The sequence below is a fragment of the Lacerta agilis genome, chromosome 3, assembly GCF_009819535.1.
Source record: "Lacerta agilis isolate rLacAgi1 chromosome 3, rLacAgi1.pri, whole genome shotgun sequence".
Classification (NCBI taxonomy): domain Eukaryota; kingdom Metazoa; phylum Chordata; class Lepidosauria; order Squamata; family Lacertidae; genus Lacerta; species Lacerta agilis.
In genome coordinates, this window is record NC_046314.1 from 47,601,939 (window position 1) to 47,624,548 (window position 22,610).

At 41.7% G+C, this 22,610-nt stretch overlaps 1 protein-coding gene across 2 annotated transcripts in view; it reads right to left on the reverse strand.

Annotated features, from left to right (window-relative positions):
* Positions 1–22,610, reverse strand: part of PDSS2 (decaprenyl diphosphate synthase subunit 2) — an 86,834-nt gene that overhangs the window by 18,462 nt on the left and 45,762 nt on the right. For both annotated transcript variants that reach the window (XM_033143541.1, XM_033143540.1), the window contains exon 3: positions 20,645–20,843. In XM_033143541.1, coding sequence (XP_032999432.1) covers positions 20,645–20,843 — 199 coding nt within the window. The remainder of the gene's footprint in view (positions 1–20,644; positions 20,844–22,610) is intronic.

Sequence of the window (22,610 nt, forward strand, 5' to 3'; positions counted from 1 at the left end):
ATTTCAAGGTAATTATTTCTTGAAGAATCATTTTTTTTCTGTAAACATATAAAACACCAAAGTCAACACTATATGAAATTCATAGACACACAATATACTAAACTGTGTAATTACTTTCAGTTACAGGTGTGCATGCACACGAAAGCTCATACCAAGAACAAACTTAGTTGGTCTCTAAGGTGCTACTGGAAGGAATTTTTTATTTTATTTTGTTTTGTGCAATTACTTCTTACACACTAAGATCACTTCTTTTCATCTGCAATGAATCTTTATTGCAATAAAGCTACTGTTTATACATCCATAAAGTACGAGTCTATAAAAGGTTTCACATAAATACAATTGTGTTTTGCCCCTTAACAATCACCCTCTAAAGTTTATCTTCTCAGCAGCATTATTTAATGGTCACTAACGTCCTACTGCAATAATAACACTTAATCCTGGCTTAGGGATCAGGAGTGGACCATAGGTCCCTATATTCACAGACGCTTCATTCATGCACACGTTCCAACCCGCCTCTCACTCCTGTTTCAGCATGGCATTATATAATCACTAGCCTTCACCAAAGAGAAATCTGATGCTCTTCTAACTCCAATTCAGAACAGTGGTCCACAGTTGGCATGGGGCAATTGCAGAAAATGCCTGCTTTCATGGCCTTCGCACTATGATATACTGTAGGGTGCAGGACCACAAGCAGATTTCCCCCAAATGATTGAAGTTATTTTACAGGTCTACACAGGGGCAGAAGAACTTGAGCATGGTCTGGTCACTTATCAACAACCAGTTCAGTTCCCAGTTCAGCTTAGGTGTAGTATGTGTGCATCCAGGTGTTCCACTCAACAACTGCGGGCCACAACACCAGCTGTATCTTCTGAACCAATTCCAAAGGAACGGCAACATAATGTTATGCCTGCACTGTGCCCTCCTGAGTCTATGGCTGAAGTGATATTTGAACTGAGGACCCAGAGCTCATACTTTTGGTTACTGTCCTACACAAGGTCATATACTTCTTTCCCTCTCCACTTCCCCGACCATCACCAGTGCTCCAAGTTTAGAAAGATGCTTCTGAAATCTGAAATATTCAAGAGTATAGTAAGTTACTTAGTAAGAGCTTTACACCTACTAGATAAAGGTTATATAAAATATGAAAAATGCTACCTTCTCAATATTATTCATAGCATGATTAAGGTGCCAGGTAGTGTAGTGGTTATGGCTTTGTGTTTTCACCATAGTAGCCTGGGTTTAATTCCCAGTCATGGCAAATCATTTCAGGGAGGAGCTAAAGCTAAAGGTCTTGAATTCAATCCCTGGCATCTTCAGGTAGGAAAGACTCCTGTCTGAAATCCTGGAGAGTCTACTGCAATTCAGTGTATACACAATACCAAGGTAAAAGGACCAACGGTCTGGCTCAGTATAAGGCATTGTTTCTTAGGTATACAGCAGAGATTTTCAATCTTTGAACTTCAGACAACACTTGTTCTCCAAGTTGTGATTTTGGTAAATTTCTGCACTTTAGGTTTTTAGGATCTCCACCATTTGTGCAAAGTGCTGCCCAGGTGAATTGGACCTCAGTGTTGCACTGCATGAAAAGCTCAGTCCAGATCACACCCAACACTGCCCTGTAGCTGCAAATATTAGAATCATAGAATCATAGAGTTGGAAGAGACCACAAGGGCTATCCAGTCCAACCCCCTGCCAAGCAATGATTAAACAATGATTGGGAATGGTAGGCAAGCTTTCTTTCATGGAGCCTGTCCATCATTTATTTTCTCATTGAGGATCACACCCCAGAAAAAAATTATGAGAAAAATCTAGGTTTTCTTGGAGCACAATTTGAAAACCACTGTTGGAGGACTATGCAAATTTTGGGGGCCCCAGAATTATCAATCAATATTGCCATAATAGCAGGACAGTTAGACTAATATAACACCATATTTATGTTGCATTGCCAATCTAGTAACAACTGTCTATAAAGATGAGGATGGGGAGAAATTCTCTTAGCAACATTAGCAGAATATAGCTTTGGAATGCATGAATAGGCATCTTACAGCTAAAGAAGGGGAAAAACAGATCTCTGCAATATTTCAATGGCTACTGTATATTTTTCTCTAAGCATCACTGAGATTCAGGCTGTGTAAATTATCATTTTTGCTATTGTCTCAGTTGGTCGACTCAAATAATTTCCATTTTCTTCTCCCTGTCCAGCCCCTCTCACATACACCCCATCTAACTGTTTGGACAAAATAGTTACATCAAGCAATGAATGCAGCCAACCAAACTGTGAGTAGCCATCTTAAAGGCTGCAAATACTTGAAGAATAAATAGCTTTTAAGAGCCTGAACAGGACAGGAGGGAGACAACATGCTGGTATGATGGAGCACTTGCACTCCTTAAATGATCTGAAAAAAGTTAGTATTATATGGAGAGCAAAAAAAGATACTCTGTGTTCATATGTCACAGAATGAAGAGTTTGAAATAACAAGGGAAACTCAAGAAAGCAGCGGATTGAGGAAAAAATGTCCTGGGGAATTTCTTTTTAATGGAAGAGAAATAAAGGAAAAACATTACAAGGGATGAACAAGAAAACTGCTTGTGCTGGACTCCCAAGTTCCTGATAGACCTGCTAGCTGAAGGCACACTTCACATTTCCAACTAACAACCTGTGGGGGGGGGGGGTTGGGGAAATTTGGCGTCGGCGTCGACGACTACAACGGTGTGAAGCTGCTTTATAGAGTCTTCTTCAAGTTGCCTTCTCAAGTTGCCAATAACTTTGCTTCCTTGTTTCTTAAGGATATGTTTTCTTTTACTCTCCTAACCTACTGCTTCAGCAAGGGTGGGTAACTGCAGCCACCTGAGTCTCTCTGAACTCTGGCCTCTCCCAAGTCACAGCCTGTACTGGCCAGCTTCACACCCACCATGAGTGTTTTTGCCTGACTAGAATGTATCCTTGAACATTGGTAATGCCTATTGCTTCCTTGGATGGAGGGCAAAGAGGGGTGTGTGAGAGTGTGTAGAAGCCTACTGAAACAAATACAACATTTACATCCATTGCTCTTCCCACATGCCACGCACCGCTGGCATGTGACCCTTGGAAGCTTGCACAGAAGAGAATGAGGTCCTTGAGCTGCAAAAGGTTCCCCACCCCAGGCTTAAAGCTTTGTCACACACTACTTTTTATTCCTTGGCTGCCTGTCCAAAGGGAATTGCCTCTATAAGACCAGACTAAAAATATTTTTGTAAATAAAGAATAAATGCACTTAACAGAAAAGCACAGATATGCCCTAGTGCAGAAACTTGCAATTTGTGGACTGTGCATTTAAAAAGGTAAAGGTAAAGGGACCCCTGACCATTAGGTCCAGTCGTGTCCGACTCTGGGGTTGCGGCGCTCATCTCGCATTAATGGCCAAGGGAGCCAGCGTACAGCTTCTGGGTCATGTGGCTAGCATGACTAAGCCGCTTCTGGCGAACCAGAGCAGCGCACGGAAACGCCGTTTACCTTCCCGCCGGAGCGGTACCTGTTTATCTACTTGCACTTTGATGTGCTTTCGAACTGCTAGGTGGGCAGGAGCAGGGACCAAGCAACGGGAGCTCACCCCATCACGGGGATTCGAACCGCTGACCTTCTGATCAGCAAGCCCTAGGCTCTGTGGTTTAACCCACAGCGCCACCTGCGTCCCTTGGACTGTGCACTACATGACCCCAATACTGAAAAACAGGGCTCCAATTAGAATTTTGAAAATGTACCTGAAAAGTTTCCAGACACAAACAAAACAAGGCATTTATTACTTATTTTGTTCACCTCCAGACTTTAGCTGATTTGTTAAGTAAAAGCCTGAAGTGGACTTTTACAATTATAATCTTGTCTGGCACGGTTCTTACATCTTCTTGGAAATATAGAACTTGATATGTATCATTGCCATATTGATATAGTAGATCTCAAGACAGTAATGTATCAGAGATTTAGTAAGCATGTGAATTATAAGATTAGTATTAAACTGTTGCAATAAATACTGTCTTATGTTTAATGATCTTCCAGGAAGTTTCATCTACTCAAGGGCTTTGCCCCCTATTATGACTTCCTATCATAATGTGCAAGTTTTCCTCTAGGTCAATGAAAGGAACTTGGACTAATGTTTTCCACCAGCAGATAAAAAGTGTGTAGTGTCAATAGTAGAACAGACTCCCACGAGAGGTGGTGGGCACTCCTTCCCTGGAGGTTAAGCAAAAGTTGGATGGTCATGTATGAAAAATTTGAATTCCTGCATTGCAGTTCTGTGATTCTGTGTAAATAGGCTCCCTTGGTACATAGGAAGCTGCTTATACAGTGGTACCTCGGGTTAAGAACTTAATTCATTCCGGAGGTCCATTCTTAACCTGAAACTATTCTTAACCTGAAGCACCACTTTAGCTAATAGGACCTCCCGCTGCCGCAGCGCCGCCAGAGCACGATTTCTGTTCTTATCCTGAAGCGTTATTTCTGGGTTAGCGGGGTATGTAACCTGAAGCGTATGTAACCCGAGGTACCACTGTACTGAGGCAGACAATTGGGTTCATCAAGCTCAGTATTGTCAACATGGACTGGCAGCTGTTTTCCAGGGTTTCATGATGCTAGAGATGCTGGGGATTGAACCTACATATCGAGGCTTGCTTAATACTGATCAGTTTTACAAGAACTCACAAGGAGAGGTTAGGGATTCACCAGATAATCCAAGTTATTTTTTTAATAAATCTTTTTTATTTTATTTGCTGCAAAAAGAGAGGTTGTCAGGCACCTGGGAGGTCTCACCAACAGAGCTGCATTCAGCTTATGGAGTCACAAGTTTAGCAGGCTTGGTCCCACATCAATAAATAATGTTTAAGGTAGAAGTGCCATTTAGCACCCAATACATTAAACAGAAATGTTTAGGAAAGGGTCATAGCTCAGTGATCTGCATGCAAAAGGTTTCAGGATCAATCCCTGGAATCTCCAAGGGAAGGCTGGGGCAGTCTTCTGGAGAACTGCTGCCATTCAGAGCAGAGAACACTGAGCTAGATGAACCCATGGTCAGACATCCTCTGCCACTTTTGTTCAATTAACAAAATGGAACATTAAGTCAACATTAGTTAACAGTGCTTGGATCCCAGACTAACATAAAAGGCACCTCAGAATGTGGAGTTCAATGATGACAAGATTTTGCAAGTTTTATTCTGTCAGTTTCAGTCTCTACAGAACAGCAGTACATGAAGAATCTACTTAATTATAGTTCCCCTTCCTTAAAACCTGACTCAAGAAAATATTTTAAGACTTCATACACCATGAAGCAGGAAAATGCATTACAGATCTTCCTGTCCCTTCAGATAACAGGTGATCAAAGACATCTTAATCTTTCCTATTAGTTGCTTCTCATGAAGGTTCTTAGTTTGGCACTTAAGCATTTGCTGCAGTAGTAAAAACAATCACATACGAATTTATTACTTTTTTCCTGAATACCAAAGCACCATTAAAAACCATTAAGAAGACGGCAGAATGTTCTCTAGGGAAGATTTATCTTCCCTTTATGTGCTGAACGGGTGGGAAATTTATTCAAGCAAGAACCTCAGTAATCAATTGAAGCTATATATATATATATATATATATATATATATATATATATATATATATATATAAATGTCTGTCTGCCTGTCTGTCTCTCTCACACACATCCTTAATCCATAGTGCTAATACTAGATTAACAAAAGTAAACCCTCTAAAAAAAATGGAGATGTCATTCGTTTGCCTATAATTCATACATCTCATTTTAGCACAAGTTTGGCATAGGACATTCATTTTCATTTTAGTGATGAGCCACTTTTTATCACCATCACTGTCATCATTCTCATGCACTGGAGTCTACTTTAGACATAGGATAATGGGTGTGCTCCTGGATTCAGTCCTGAGCCCAGATTTCTGCAGCGGCCATTCCTGCAGATGTCTGATCTGGCTAGAGTGACATATTACATTACATCCCATTTGGGTCACTGTAACACGTTCTATATGGAGCTGCCTTTGAAAACAACTCAGAAACATTAACTGGCCCAAAGAGCTGCAAGCAGACTGTAGACTGGGACTGGTTATAGGGAGCACACCCTTGTTTAAAAAGCTCCACTGGCTATTCAAAGTGGTGGTTATGGTCTATAAAGCCCTACAAGGCTGAGGTCCATGCTATCTGACGGACCATATTATTCCATATGAACCTTTGTGTTTCTCTAAACCTTCTTAAAACATCCACATACATTACACACACACACACACAGAGAGAGAGAGAGAGAGAGAGAGAAATTTTCATTGGAGTGTCTTCCCACTAAACCGTGCCATACTACTGACAGAACCTACCTGGGTTCTGAGCTCTTCAGGAGACACCCTTCTTTCATTCCCACAGGCACATTTGGTGGGAATGCAGGAAGTAGTCTTCCCGGTGGCAGATCCCAGACTTTGGAGCTTAGGGCAAGGAAACAAGCTGGAAGATGGCTTGAATGCGAGAGGAGGAAAACTCTGGTTGAATGCAACTGAACACTGGTGAGGGCTGATCATCAAGCCTACCTAGTGGCAGTGAAGGCAGCAGTACCACTTCTCCTCATATGAATCAACCCAGACCTTGTGATCATCATCTGAGATGCTTCTTTGTGTGTCTCCTTCACAAGAGGTCTGGAGGATGGCAACCAGACAACAGGTCTTTTCTGCAGTGTCTCCTTGTTTATGGAATGCTCTGTCCAGGGAGGTCCGCCGGGCACCTACATTACATCTTTAGGTGCCAGGTGAAAATGGTTCTCTCCAACCAGGTGTTTGGCTGATAACATTCTATGGCTTTTTAAATGTTTGTTCGAGTGGGGGGTTATTGGTCTGTTTTTGTATGTACTTTGGATTTTCATTTTGTATTTTTCTGTTGTGAACTACTCTGGGATCTTTGGATGAAGGTCAGTGTACAAATTTAATAAGCAACAACATCAAAATTCCTTTCCTAGAGAGGCTAGACTTGCTCCTTCTTTGTTGTCCTTATGCCAGCAGGTGAAACCTGTTTTAATCTGGCAGGTTTTGGGGAACTGACTGCTTTTAAGGAATGGGCTCATGATAGTATGCTGTACTGTTGGTGTTTTTATATGAATTTTAATAGATCTATTTTTACATTGTTTTACTTTTAAACCATACTCTGTTTTATGTCCTTAGTTATGTGTATTTTACCTGTATTTTAAAAAAAATTATAAGCCACCTTGAGTCCCGGTTCTGTGAAAAAGGTAGGATATGTACGCTCGTGGCTAAATATTGGAAAGGAGATCAGTTACCATCAAAAGACGAATGGGTCAGTAAAATTGTAGAATACCTGGAGCTAGCGAAGCTGACGAACTACATTAGAGGTGCTTCTAAAGAAATAATTAAAAATCAATGGAAATATATAAATGAATATTTGGGGAAACAAGATAAGAATAGAAGATATTGGTTGTGTCTAGAATAATGAAAGGAATTAGTAAAGTTTGTGAAGCGATGTTTGGAAGATTTATAAAATTTGTGAAGTATGTACAAACGACAGATAGAACAAGGTAATTTATTTAAAATATGAAGCGTTGTTAAAGCAGTGGAAGTTCTTTTTGTGTGTGAAGCTTAACCATGTATGTCAGTTGGAGTTTCTCTACTCCCCCTCTGACCTCTCTCTTTTCTTTTTTCTCCTTTCTTTTTTCTTTCTTGTTTCTTTTTCATTTTTTTTTCTTTTTTCTCCTTTTTTTTTTTCTTCTCTTTTTTGGACAGTGAATGTAGACATATGTTTTGGACTGTGTTTTCTTTTTTTGTATATATTCATTCACATATGTGAGATATGTAAGAATATTTTTAAAGAACAATAAAATTTATTTAAAAAAAAAAAAAGGATATGTACTGTATATAAATGGCTTTGATAGCCTATTTGTATTGGGCTTGAAGATTGATTGTTTTTGCTGGCTTATTATTTAGTGCTGCAAACAATATCACAGTGCATCATTGTAACACATCCCAAGGTGAAAGATTTAAGGTACAGTAGTAGGACTGAAAAGGATATCTGCCTAAGACCTGCCAGTAGTAATGGGAAAACAGGATTGTGCTAGACAACCCACTAATTTAAATCTGTGTATTAGCTACTTCCACACAGGTTTCAGAAACAAGGCTATTCCTAGATCCAATGATGCCTTAGGCAAGGAGCATCTCTCTCCCACTGCTCCACAATTGGTTCATCTTTTGAATACTTTTCTTTATATTTGGAGCTCATTTCACAACTACTGAGGCATGATTTGTATGACAATAAATTTGCACATATATCTGATCACAATTACGCATGCCATTTATTGAATGGATACTGAAACTGTAAAATTCTGCACTTTTTTTTAGGTTTTAGGTCAGTGTTGCCAGCTTTACAAGTGCAGATGAACCGATTGCACTACTCATTTCAGCTGCTGAGTGTATAGTTGAGTAGACAGCCCATGACAGACGCCCCAGGCAGTCACCTGGGTCTCCTGTTCCTAAATTCAGCCCTGAACAAGAGATCCAAATCCAAAGAGTTTAATTCTGGGCAAGTTACCAGTCTATGTGTAGATGGGTTGTTGCTGTTGTTGTTGTTGTCTTCAGGCAGAGTGTTACGCAGTCCTCTTTCTGAGAGCATCTGGCAAGGTGGATTCCCAACAGTTATTACTCACTTTGCTTTTCTCACAACATATTCCCATTTTTATAGGAGGAAAGTTCCATTCAAGTTTCTATATTGAAACTGTCAATAAAATTATGATGGTGTTATGTTGACAATGAAGGTACCAGTGATCTCATGAGTCTGGTATATTTTGAAACAATGACAAACTTTTTGATTGCAATTCATACCGTCCAAAGTTTTAAAGATACCAATGGAAAATTGGCCAGAAGGGATCAATTAACATCTATTAGGGAGTGTCTATTGTTATGAATATGGAATCTACAATAATGCACAACTAGGAGAAGGGCACAAGGAGAAGGGGACGACAGAGGATGAGATGGTTGGACAGTGTTCTCGAAGCTACTAACATGAGTTTGGCCAAACTGCCGGAGGCAGTGAAGGATAGGCGTGCCTGGCGTGCTCTGGTCCATGGGGTCACGAAGAGTCGGACACGACTGAAAGACTGAACAACAACAACAACAGGAAGAACCAAAATTAAGTGGGTCTGGAAGCTTAACCTTTGGTTCTATCATGTCTATAGTTTCAAGGGAAACTATAATTACTATACAGAACTGCATCTGAAATCCTTCTGAACAATGAGCATCACAGGAGAATACCGACTTGAATCCAACAAAGCCCTAGCACTGCAAAAGTCACTTGCTCATTCAACAGGGCAGAATCGTTTCTGATTTCTGTCAATTATTTCCTCCTTCTCACCCCTTCACACAGTATCTAATACTATTCCAGAGGATCCCTCATCACTTAGAAGCAGCTTTACAAGGGGAATAGGGGCTGCAGCAAGGAGGAGGAGGAGGTAATAAATTATGTTCAGCAAACAGAACTGTTCAAGCATCAACCATCTAAGACTTTTCTAGACTGTACTTTCATTGTTCACATTTTGCCCCCCAATTCTTTTTTCAGGACAGAGGGTGGTCTTATACAAGCAGAATCGTATCTGTACTGTATAATGAAACTGCTGATAAAACGCAGCTATTATTGACACTGGGGGGTGCCAGCATACTGTGCTAATTACAGCTTCACCACTCTATTTCATTTATCAGAGAGAACTGCTTATCTTCCCATTTAAATACAGGAATATTAGAACAGCTCTGTTGGATCACACCAATAGCTCATCCAGTCCCGCATCCTGTTCTCACAGTGGCCAGCAAGATATCCATGGGAAACCTACAAGCAGGACCTAAGCACAGCAACACTCCTCCTTTTGCGGTTTCCAGCAACTGGTAAATTTAGCCACTACTACGTTTATGGACAGAAACTTAAGATTACTTGAAATTCACCTAGGTCAAACAAAAATAAACTTCAATTCAAAGCTGGCATGCTGGTATTGCGAACCTTTTTTGTATTAAGAACTATAGGTAAAGATAAAGGACCCCTGGACGGTTAAGTCAAGTCAAAGGTGACTATGGGGTGTGGCACTTATCTCGCTTTTCAGGCTGAGGGAGCTGGCATTTGTCCACAGACAGCTTTCCTGGTCATGTCGCCAGCATGACTAAACTGCTACTGGCGCACAGAGGATCATGACAGAAGCCAGAGTGCACGGAAACACCATTTACCTTCCAGCTGCAGTGGTACCTATTTATCTACTTGCACTGGGGTGCTTTCAAACTGCTAGGTTGGCAGAAGCTGGGACAGAGCAATGGGAGCTCAGCCCATCGTGCGGACTCAAACTATAATCCTTTGGGGGGAAGGGCAGGATATGAATTTAATAAATAAATAGTACAATTACTTTTCTATCTCAAAAGCAGAAGATTCACAATGTGAGGCATAACAGAAAAACAAAGCATGTCACTATTATAAAGCGAACTACAGCATAACTCCAAATCCCTTATATGGGGCCAATTAAAATCTAATATTTATATTTGACAGCACTGTACTTTCAACATGGAAGAAGTCACATTTCAATGTTACACATGACTTGCCTTAATTCCCAGATGAAATATATTAGCTTGAATTAAAATTCAGCACACTGCTAACAGATAGCAGCAATCCGTTCTCTTAGCAAATATAAGGCCACTAAGGCTAAATAAGGACAGCTAGTTCTCAAAATGGTCACAAATATATTGTAATGTCTTGTTATGCAGCAGATAATGAAATTTCTCTGACAGCTTTTACAGAGTCCAAGCTTTGTTTTTAACCTTAAACAAGCAAACAGGCAAGCAAGCAAACTGCTCTGACCAACAATGGAGCTGATGGGCTTTCTGAAATATATGTGTGTTCTCTCTCTCTCCCCTCTACACCTTTGTAGGCCATTTACATCCAAGAGAACATGCTTCCATATTGCTGCCACAACTGAGCCTTCACACATGGTGGCTTGCAGGAGCAGTATGCAGTTAATAGTTTGCCCCTGGAAGAAGGCACTAATACAGGATTGCTAACATGCACTGAAAAAAGCTCAGTGGTACCTCTGGTTACGTACTTAATTCGTTCCGGAGGTCCGTTCTTAACCTGAAACTGTTCTTAACCTGAAGCACCACTTTAGCTAATGGGACCTCCCGCTGCTGCTGTGCCACCAGAGCACAATTTCTGTTCTTATCCTGAAGCAAAGTTCTTAACCTGAAGCGTTATTTCTGGGTTAGCGGAGTATGTAACCTGAAGCGTATGTAACCCGAGTGCCACTGTACTGAGACTATCACTGCATGAAGCAGTACCGCAGAAGCAGCAAAAGCACCGTTGTTACTTGTTACTCCCCCCACCCCATTCCTGCATGCAGAAGGTTTCAGGTTCAATCCCCAGCGTCTCCAGGTAAGGCAGCAAGAGACCTCTTTCTGAAACGCTGGAGAACCACCACCAGTCAGAGTAGACAATACTGATCCAGATGAACCAGTTATCTGATTCAGTATAAGGCAGCTTCCTATGCTCCTTTGTGTGTGACATCGCTCCATCTCATGAAGTTGGTTGAGGAACTTGTTGGAACTAAGGTGACCAAACAGCTCTTCAATGGGTGGTGGAAGGCAATCCGTGGGGGGGGGGGAGGAGGAACCACACTTAGCACTGGTATTAGACTCAGAACCTTATTTCTCTGGTTGGTATGTAATACCTCCTCGTCGGTGATGTTCACAACACAGCCAGAAGGAGGCAGAAGAAGAGAAGATGAGTGTGGATTTGATATCCCGCTTTTCACTACCCGAAGGAGTCTCAAAGCGGCTAACATTCTCCTTTCCCTTCCTCCCCCACAACAAACACTCTGTGAGGTGAGTGGGGCTGAGAGACTTCAAAGAAGTGTGACTAGCCCAAGGTCACCCAGCAGCTGCATGTGGAGGAGTGGAGACACGAACCCGGTTCCCCAGATTACGAGTCCACCACTCTTAACCACTACACCACACTGGCTCTCAGAGATATCCAACAATAAAGACTGTGTTTGGACAGGGACAAGCTCCACCATATATCTGCCTGCAGAAGGGAGTGGGTGGCGCTGTGGTCTAAACCACTGAGCCTCTTTGGCTTTGCTGATCGAAAGGTCAGCAGTTCGAGTCCACGCAATGGGGTGAGATCCTGTTGCTCTATCTCAGCTTCTGCCAACCTAGCAGTTTGAAAGCACCCCAGTACAAGTAGATAAATAGGTACTGCCGCAGCTGGAAGGTAAATGGTGTTTCCGTGCACTCTGGCTTCTGTGATGATCCTCTGTGCACCAGCAGCAGTTTAGTCCTGCTGGCCACATGACCTGGAAAGTTGTCTGTAGACAAACGCTGGCTCCCCTGGCCTGAAAGTGGAGATGAGTGCCGCACCCCATAGTTGCCTTTGACTGGACTTAACCATCCAGGAGTCTTTTGCCATTACTTATACCTGCCCGCATTCAGTTCCTGACAGCACAATATCTTTCTTGTTCACATTGTTCATGCAGACCTTTACTTCAAGATGTACAACTTGGCTGCCTCTCTGTATTGTCTCACAACATCCCTTCCTCACCTCAGTCCTGCTGTTCTGTGCATGGCTGCTGTTTGGTGCTTTATATTATAGTGCTTCAAATTTTCCTACCTTTTTCTCTCTTTGCCATCCCTTGGGTGTTTCTTTTCCAAAAAATATTTTTTTGTAACTACTTGCTTATCCTTATTGATCAACAATGCACAGGCAAACCATGTTGTATAGTGAGACACCCAAATGTCCAGGCCCATCAAGTCATTTCCTTCCTTCTATGGCACAGGGATCTGGCATGTCAGCTGCTGCCAAAATGACAGTTAATCCAAACAGCCCCGTCACCTGGGGGCAGAAACAGCCAGGAGAAGGAAACATAATGCCATATTTATTCCCACAGCTCCCGCTCTTTTCTACAGTTAGGTGAATAACTGGGTCACGAGGGTGGGGGTGGGATAAAGTCTTACGTTAAAAACCTCCAGGGGCCTTTCCCACAGAATAAAGCTACTTCCTGGGATGAGAAAGAATATGTGCACATGAGAGAGAAATCAATTAACACAGATGTTTTGAATTTGATTTGTTTACAATCACTGACACCCCAGCCAATTCTTCAAGTCAGTGGCAGGGCTATGATGTGGCAAAATGTCAACGATGTAGCAAACAATCCCTTATATTTAGCACTTTCTACTCCACAGTTAAAACTAACTTACCCATAAACTCACTATGGCCACAAAGGACACATCTGTATCCTCTTCTACTAGATTTATCCTCTGTTTTGTTATAGAAAGAACACCCTTTATGGAGTGCAAATGGCTTTCCTCTCTTTTTTTAGGGAAGCCTGGACTGCCCCAATGCCTAGCCCATCTACTGCCAACATTTTCCCTGGAATCTTATTCAGACAGAGATCAGCTTTCAGCTTTGCCAGTTAGTCTACAGCAGGGATGAAGAATCTTTTTATAACTAGGGTCTCAGTTCCTTGGGGTGATCCCACAGGGGCTGCACAACAGCAGTGGATGAAGCTGGGCCTTTTCTCTCATCCCCCTCCTTTCATTTTCCTATTTTGTTCTTCCCATTTTCTCTCTTTATCTCTCCCTACATCCCATTTCCTCTCTCCTCTTCTTGGCTAGGCAGAGGGAATGTTTGGGTTGGGGACTTGCAGCAGTGAGGGGGATGCAGCAAGGAAGCACCATAGGTCAGATGTGAACATGAAGGGGGCTACAATGGGCCTTGAGGTTGGCAGTTCCTCAGCCCTGCTCTGCACCATGTACCATGTACAATAACCAACAACAAACTACTATGAGCTACTTTGTAATAGAACTATGAAGAATTTGGATCCTAGTCCTAATCATACATACTCATAAGCAACCACTACTATAACCTTTGTGTTCCAATGTCAGCCCATATTGTACATTATTTGCCGTAATACAGGTAAACCCTTCCTATGAAGGGAAGGGAAATTAAATAAAAACTCAGCTCAGAATTGCTCAGCAAAATCAGTTTGCTTAAGGAACCAAAAAGTTTATTAGATTCTGCGCAGAAGAAAGATCTGCTTGCATAAATCTGCGGTGTTTATGTAAACAAATAGCTTGTTTAGTAAGCAGCATATTTATGCCTTAAGGAATACATAAGCTAGCATACGGAATTTCAGCCACAATATAAGTAGTACATCTGTGCCACTGGTTATTTATAAACAGCTAATGTTCAATGAAACAATATTGCCTTGTGTACAGCTTCAGCTGACAGCCACATGTGCCAAACACAAGCGTTTCATACAACATATCAAACTCTCCCTTTGCTGGAGTCTCCACCTGCACTGACAACCCAGTGCTTTGATATCAAAGGTTGACATGGGTCGTGTAATATTCAAAAATTCAGACCAACCTAAATTTATATAGCTGTCGCTACAATCCATAGAGGTGAAAAGCTGAAAGAATTTCCTGTTCACACTGTGTTCTTCTCCCCCCCCCCTGACATGAACCTCTTTAATTCTCTGTTAAGTCCTTAGTAATTATCTGAAAAGGCTCCTGTGTCAAAGGCTGGTGTGTAATAGCACAACTATTACTTTACTACTGCTCAGATATGACATAACCATACTGTTGCATAACATACTGTATTCAAAGTAACACTAAGGAGATTGTGTTGTTGGGCAAGCATAAATTCTCCTCTCCTCCCTCACAGGCTGTTCTGTGGGTTCTCTTGACCCTTTAGAGCAGATTTCGGGATGATGCAGGGGCGCATGTTCAGAAGACGTGGGGGGGAGTCTCATTGCGCTAGTAGTAGTTGTGCCGGCTTCTGTTAGCACAACAATTAAATTGAAGATGCCCCATAGCTTTTAAAGAGTAGCAAAATGAAACTTGCTATTTAGTTCTACTGGCACCAAATTCCAGGGGAAAATGCTAAAATGATTAGCCAGTAGAAACCAAGAAACTACAAACCAGAAGTACCGGTAATCTGGACTTGCCATAGTAGCTCTAATATACTCCCTTTCATAAGCTTTATCCACATCATCTAGGCAATAAATGCATATATGAAATTAATATCTAGCACAGACTAATTGGAAGTTGTCCTTGAAGCATCAGCAAATATCATGAAGATCATTCATGTTTACAGTTCATCCCCTTAAATTAAAGATTTATGATGATACAATCTATTTTTCACAGTATTTATAAACCAAGGACTTAATAAGGCACCTCAGAAGAACACATGGCTGAAACAACTATGTGCACCATTTATGATGCATTCTGTGCAGTTCATGTAATAAATCACTTATTTCAGATAATGTTGAAAATAGGCTAAGCCATACATAAATCTGCACACAGAGCTCCCGGTTCACATCGCATACTTTTCTGGCATGAGACAACGGGGCAAAAGAAGAAATGACATGTGTTGGCATTCAAAATCCTTTTCTTTGTCATTAGGATTTAACATTCAAAATAAGAACATAAAAGTCTTATGGGTCAGGCCAAAGCTCCATCTAGTATAGCACTCTGTAGTCTCAGTGGCAAACCAGATGCCCAATCAAAGTTCCCCAAAAGAATCTGAGCACAACAGCACTCTTCCCACCTGCAATACAATAGTCTATTTTTGAGTCAAGGCCACCTACATGCCTCCAGGTTCAATGTGTGTTGCTTCCAAGCAGACTTGCCTCTTTTTGTTCATATAAATTTGAAAAATAGCACCACAGTTCTTCACAAATGAACTGTACCTTTGCAATTCTGCAGATACCTCACTCAAAGCCTTTTCACAATCACCGTAAAGCATACAAGGAGGTCGACTACACTCCCAGGTCAGCTGTCACTGATCCACAGATGATTGAAAAGCTGGAAAACTTAAAAATATGGTCTGACATGATTGCATTCTGCTGCTTAGCTCAATGATACTGAAGTGCCAGCTGATCTGGGAATCTGGTCACTTGCTAAGGATTTAGTGCAGTTCCTATACTTTATTTGCAAGCTGAATCAGCCAGAGTTTGCCATAAAACAGTGGATATGACAGCCACGTTTTGCACCCTGGAATTATACAATGACGTTTCAACTGATACATACAGCACACACAATAAGATAACAGAATAGGATTCCAGCAGAAAAAGAGTAGTTTTAGTTTATTTTTTTAAAATAAACATGACTTTTCCTGAAATATCCATTTGCTAAATAATACTGTTCACACGCTATTATGCAAAGTGGCATGTTCACACCAACAAAGAACTAAGAAAGCTATGACCTTGACCTCATCGCCAAGACAGACACTGATGTTTCCATGTGCCTTCCTTGCAAGATGTTTATGCAATCTGCAGTTTCATAACCGACATTTCAATGTACTGTAGGTTCAGCCCTTTGATAGTAGTTATATTCTACAGCAGTAATGCAAAGAGGTAAATTGTGACAAGATTAGCAGCAATTCCTATATTTAATGTTATTTAAAAATCAAAGTGTTACCTAAGGCAATTATCATGCAGCCCTTTAATATCTACAGGGAAAAGCCTAAGGGGAAAATAATTGACTCTGCTAATTTTACCCTTGGCAATTATAAAACAGCTCTGCATTTCATTATGACTGCAAATTTTCACATTTAATTATCTGGCTTGATAGAAATACAGAGATAAATGCATCATACAAAATCTCAGACAATTGCCCATAACACCATGATAGAATTAGTTTGGGACTGAGAGTACAAAACAATAATAGAAATATTGGATGTAAAATATATTGCATATCACAACTGTAATCACTGAAACAAATATGTTCTTCCTCAATCACTGTGGTCTCTCATGACCAGTGTGCTTTGTAACGTGTCACACACAATTATTTGTTTCACTGCACTTGTTAGCACATTCTAATATATAAAACTGGTCACTAGCTGGCTTCCCATGAATCTGCCTTGGAAGATGGTCCTACATGCTAGGAATGCAAGAAATTAAAAGCTCTCCACATAGTCTGGGGTATAATAATAGCACTCTGTAGAGCAACCTGCAGGCCACACATGACCACTGGCCACTCTCTGTACAGCCTGCCAAGTCCCAGGGAGTTCTGCCCATCTTTCCCTGCAGCTCAACTGATCAAGCCATCAGCTGGGCAGCTGGGAAAAGACTGATGCCAGCTATGCAGCTCAGCACCACAGAAACAGCCATCTTGTCCAGGCATCCCCAAACTTCAGCCCTCCAGATGTTTTGGACTATAATTCTCACCATCCCTGACCACTGGTCCTGTTAGCTAGGGATCATGGGAGTTGTAGGCCAAAATATCTGGAGGGCTGCAGTTTGGGGATGCCTGATCTTGTCCATGCTGGGTTACAGGTTTCCTTCCAGCCCCTATGCTGAATACGATGGCTTGTAAGAGAGGAAGAAATAATAGCAGCAGCAGCAGCAGCAGCAGCAGCAGCAGCAGCAGCAGCAGCAGCAGCAACAGCTCCACCTGCTTTCCAACTTGAGGCAGACGTTCTTCATGGATGACATATCAGAATTGGAAAGGCAAAGTGGAGAGATGTCAAGTGTTGTGTGCCTTTCAATTCATGGGCATCTGAAAATTTTAGGTGGTTTAAGAGTTAGCCCCACCTGGCTTTGAAATCACAGCAACTGGCTCCATTATTAGGCAAAATACTTACTGCCTTACATGGACCATTACAACACATGTCTACTCAGAAGTAAAGCCCCACTAGGTCCAATGGGAAATATGGGAATACTGAATTAGTGTTGCCCAGAAGGGTTTATATGGCCTTTACCCTGTCATGTATCATCAAATGCAACAATGGTTAGTAAATGAGCTGAAATCACATTTCACAAAGTGGTGGGTGGGGAAATGGGGGAGGACTTCATGGCTTTATACACTTCATGCAAAATACACAAGTCTAAAAAAACTCTTTCAAAATAATACCAAGTCAAGTCAGTGTAAGTGTCAAGAATTTTTACAGCTTATAGTCCAACTGTTCATGTTTTTTAAGATGCAAGAAAGAATGAGTTGATAAATAAATTGCCTGTATTCCACTTATGGTATATAGAAGGTATTAAAGTATTCAGGTGTCAAAAGTGGGAGAAAGTGTTAACATGTTTTGGCAGAACTTTCAGACATGCCGCTTAATTGCTTGAGAATACAAGCAGTTTTTAGGCTACTGTGCTTCAATTTACTACAGATCTGATTCAAGGCAAGCTTGAAATAATTACACGTTTTTGCTGAAGTACTTAAAGACAGAATAATGAGCAGCATTTTATCCATGTTTTTCATCAATCTGAGTAGGACTGAGAATGATTTATGGCTACTTTCCCCCTTGATTTTAATTGCAGATTTTATAAAAGACCAAATTCATGCAATAGTTCTCTGTGCATCTTAGCATGCGTGTACACAGAATACACTTGGTAGAAAATACCACTTTTTGTTCTTGAGCACATGCTCACATAAAACAGGGTGAACCAGGTCATAACCAAGATGTCCAACCAGCCATCCCTGTGATCACTGTTACTCTAAAAGTTCTATGCCTATCACAAACAGTACTGTATGTGTGAAAAATCTACTCATTCACATTTTCCTATGGTAACAGATGTCCAAGGATGGATTAGACTTTTCACAACAGTTCCAAGGGCTCTCGGAGGAAACTGCTTTTCTAGCTCCATTTCATTCAGGGTTCTGGCACTGAAACTGCTTTGGTTGCCTGTATGTCAGGAGACAGCAAGGGGAAATGTCTCCCTGTTTATCCTCCTCAACTTCTTAGCAGCTTTTGATACCGTCAACCATGGTACCTTTATAGAACAGTTGTCTGAATTGGGAGTGAGTGGCACTACTTTGTAGCGGTTCTGATCCTACTTGGATGGTAATTTCCAGAGAGTGATGCTTGGGGAGTGCTCAGCCCTGTAGGGCCTTCAATGTGGGGTTCCTCAGGATTCAATGCTGTTTAACATCTACCTGAAACTGCTGAGTGTGGTCATCTGGAGTTCTGGAGAACATTGTCAGCAATATGCTGATGACACACAGCTCTACTTCACCTTTACATCTGCAGGTGTGGCAGCGAATGTGCTGGACCATTGCCTCGGTAATGGACTGGATGGGAGCCAACAAACTGAAATTCATGAAGTAATCTAATTTTATCATTCTTTTATCATACTTAGATAACCTCTAGGTTAGATTACTTAGATAAATTAAACTTATACATGGGGCTGCCTCTGAAGATGGTTTGGAAACTTCAGCTGGTGCAGAATTCAGTGGCCAGCTTGCTCACCAGGACAAGGCAGTTTGAGCATATTACACCAATCTTGGTCTAACTGCATTGGCTGCCAATTAGTTTCCAGGCCTAATTCAAAGTCCTAGTTTTGACCTATAAAGCCTTAAACGGCTCAGGACAGCAATACCTCAGGGACCACCTCTCCCCATATGAACTGACCTGGACTATGAGCTCATCATCTGAGGCCCTTTTTTGTGTGCTCCCTTCCATAAAAGGCCTGAAAGATGTCAACACAAGAACAGGCCATTTCTGTGGTGGCTCCCTGTTTGTGGAAAGCTTTCCTCGGGAGGCTCCCCAGGGGCCTTCATTACATATCTTTAGGCACCAGGTGAAAACACTATTCTATAACCAGGCCTTTGGCTGATTAAACATTCTATTGCCTTTTAAATGTGTTTGTGGGAAGGGGGTTATTGGTTTTGTCAGGGATTTGCCTTCTCCTCGCAAGGAGAGCCCGGGGGAAGTCCTACTCGTGAGGAGAGCCCAGGCGGGAGTACTCCTCGCCGGCCGGGGGAGGTGATCCTGCTATTGGGGAGGATCAGGGTAGGGAACCTCCTCGAGAGGAAGTCTTGCTCAGGTACAGGGAGCCCCAGCCACTGCTGTCATCTGACTCCTCTCAAAGCCCATCGCCAGAGCTCTCTCCTGTGGAAGAGGAGGAGGAGCCGAGGGTCAGGGATGCTGGGCAGAGACCCAGCAACGCCAGCCAGAGGCGATCAGAGGGGGGAGTTGCAGCTTCCGGCACCAGCACAGCCTCAGGGGGTCAGGGGACACAGAAGACATTGTTTCAGGGTGTCGAGGCATTGGTGCTGGGCGGGAAACAGGAGAGGGGCACTTCTGGATTCTGCAAGTGTACCCTGACAGGTTTGTTTTTGTTTTATTATGTATTTTTGTGTTGTGAACCACTCTGTGATCTTTGGATAAAGGGTAGCATACAAATTTAATAAACAATACTTCTACTACTACTATAGAAAAATGTTAAGTGCAGTGAAGTCCTAAGTTTCATGGAATAGATAAAAAAGTAACAAAAACTAGTTTTAAACCTGTTCCAAACAATATTATTAATATTTAAAGGGGAATTAGTTAAGTTCATTGAGCTATGTTCAATTTGCTTTAATTCATTATTTCTACTTATGGTATCTACTAGCTATCTTACTAGTAGTTTCTTGGTGAGTAAATATGGTTAATATAGAGTTAAGTTTATAGCACAATTTATTTGACATAGCTGACATATTGTATCTGATAAAAATTCAGACCTTTGGGCAGCACTTACAGTTTTATATGACATCTAATGCCTCAGGGAATATGTATTTCTAACAAAATTAGCTCACAAAAGGCAGCAGAGCAATCTACTGAAATAAACACAAATGAAGCCTACACCTTCTTTAAAACAATAAAAACCATATTACCTTAGTATTTTGCAACTCAGCAAGGCTTGTGCATGCATTTGCTAGAAGAAAATCACCACTTAAGACAGCCATTTTATTTCCAAATTGCATGTCCTTCAACGGGCCATCCGATGATGTCAGTTCACCAATGTTTACTATCCCACGATGTACCAGGAAAGCTGTGTGAATCAACTCAGTAATCTCTGCCAGACTTCGTTGGCTTTAAAGCAAAGACAGGAAACAGTTCAATTAGCTGCAAAACAGCTGTATAATCTGGTTGTCTACAAAAGAGAAATGCTGAAAACTATAGCAGATGGGGTACTTATCAATATAAATATACCATTCAGCACTTTGTGAGCACACCATTTTGAGCCTATCCTGCCTGGCCCACTTGAGGGGCAAACTGCACATGACATTAACTCACAAATTTGAACAACTGTGTTTAAACTGGTTAATTTTGTTTTGGAGAAAAAGCAGCTTTTGCTGACCCTGATGTGACCCTTGTGTTTATTTCCTACTGAAAAGCTGCTCCTTACCTGGCTCCTTACCCCGCTGTTTGCTACAAACAAAAATCTTAAAGTGGCAAGTTTCAGCAGCAAACAAGCACAGTGCCCATGGGTGCTTTCCTCTCCAAAATAAGAGGACTGATAAAATGTATTTGTTTAAATACATATACGATGCCATGTATAATAAGGCCCTGACATGAGGATTCTTACTAGATTTAAGGGAATGTTGTTGTTCAGTCGTTCAGTCGTGTCCGACTCTTCGTGACCCCATGGACCAGAGTACGCCAGGCACGCCTATCCTTCACTGCCTCTCGCAGTTTGGCCAAACTCATGTTAGTAGCTTCAAGAACACTGTCCAACCATCTCATCCTCTGTCGTCCCCTTCTCCTTGTGCCCTCCATCTTTCCCAACATCAGGGTCTTTTCTAGGGATTCTTCTCTTCTCATGAGGTGGCCAAAGTACTGGAGCCTCAACTTCAGGATCTGTCCTTCTAGTGAGTACTCAGGGCTGATTTCTTTGAGAATGGATAGGTTTGATCTTCTTGCAGTCCACGGGACTCTCAAGAGTCTCCTCCAGCACCATAATTCAAAAGCATCAATTCTACGGCGATCAGCCTTCTTTATGGTCCAGCTCTCACTTCCGTACATTACTACTGGGAAAACCATAGCTTTAACTATACGGACTTTTGTCGGCAAGGTGATGTCTTTGCTTTTTAAGATGCTGTCTAGGTTTGTCATTGCTTTTCTCCCAAGAAGCAGGCGTCTTCTGATTTCGTGACTGCTGTCACCATCTGCAGTGATCATGGAACCCAAGAAAGTGAAATCTCTCACTGCCTCCATTTCTTCCCCTTCTATTTGCCAGGAGGTGATGGGACCAGTGGCCATGATCTTAGTTTTTTTGATGTTGAGCTTCAGACCATATTGTGCGCTCTCTTCTTTCACCCTCATTAAAAGGTTCTTCAATTCTTCCTCACTTTCTGCCATCAAGGTAGTATCATCAGCATATCTGAGGTTGTTGATATTTTTTCCGGCAATCTTAATTCCGGTTGGGGATTCATCCAGTCCAGCCTTTCGCATGATGTATTCTGCATATAAGTTAAATAAGCAGGGAGACAATATACAGCCTTGTCGTACTCCTTTCCCAATTTTGAACCAATCAGTTGTTCCATATCCAGTTCTAACTGTAGCTTCTTGTCCCACATAGAGATTTCTCAGGAGGCAAATGAGGTGATCCGGCACTCCCATTTCTTTAAGAACTTGCCATAGTTTGCTATGGTCGACACAGTCAAATGCTTTTGCATAATCAATGAAGCAGAAGTAGATGTTTTTCTGGAACTCTCTGGCTTTCTCCATAATCCAGCGCATGTTTGCAATTTGGTCTCTGGTTCCTCTGCCCCTTCGAAATCCAGCTTGCACTTCTGGGAGTTCTCGGTCCACATACTGCTTAAGCCTGCCTTGTAGAATTTTAAGCATAACCTTGCT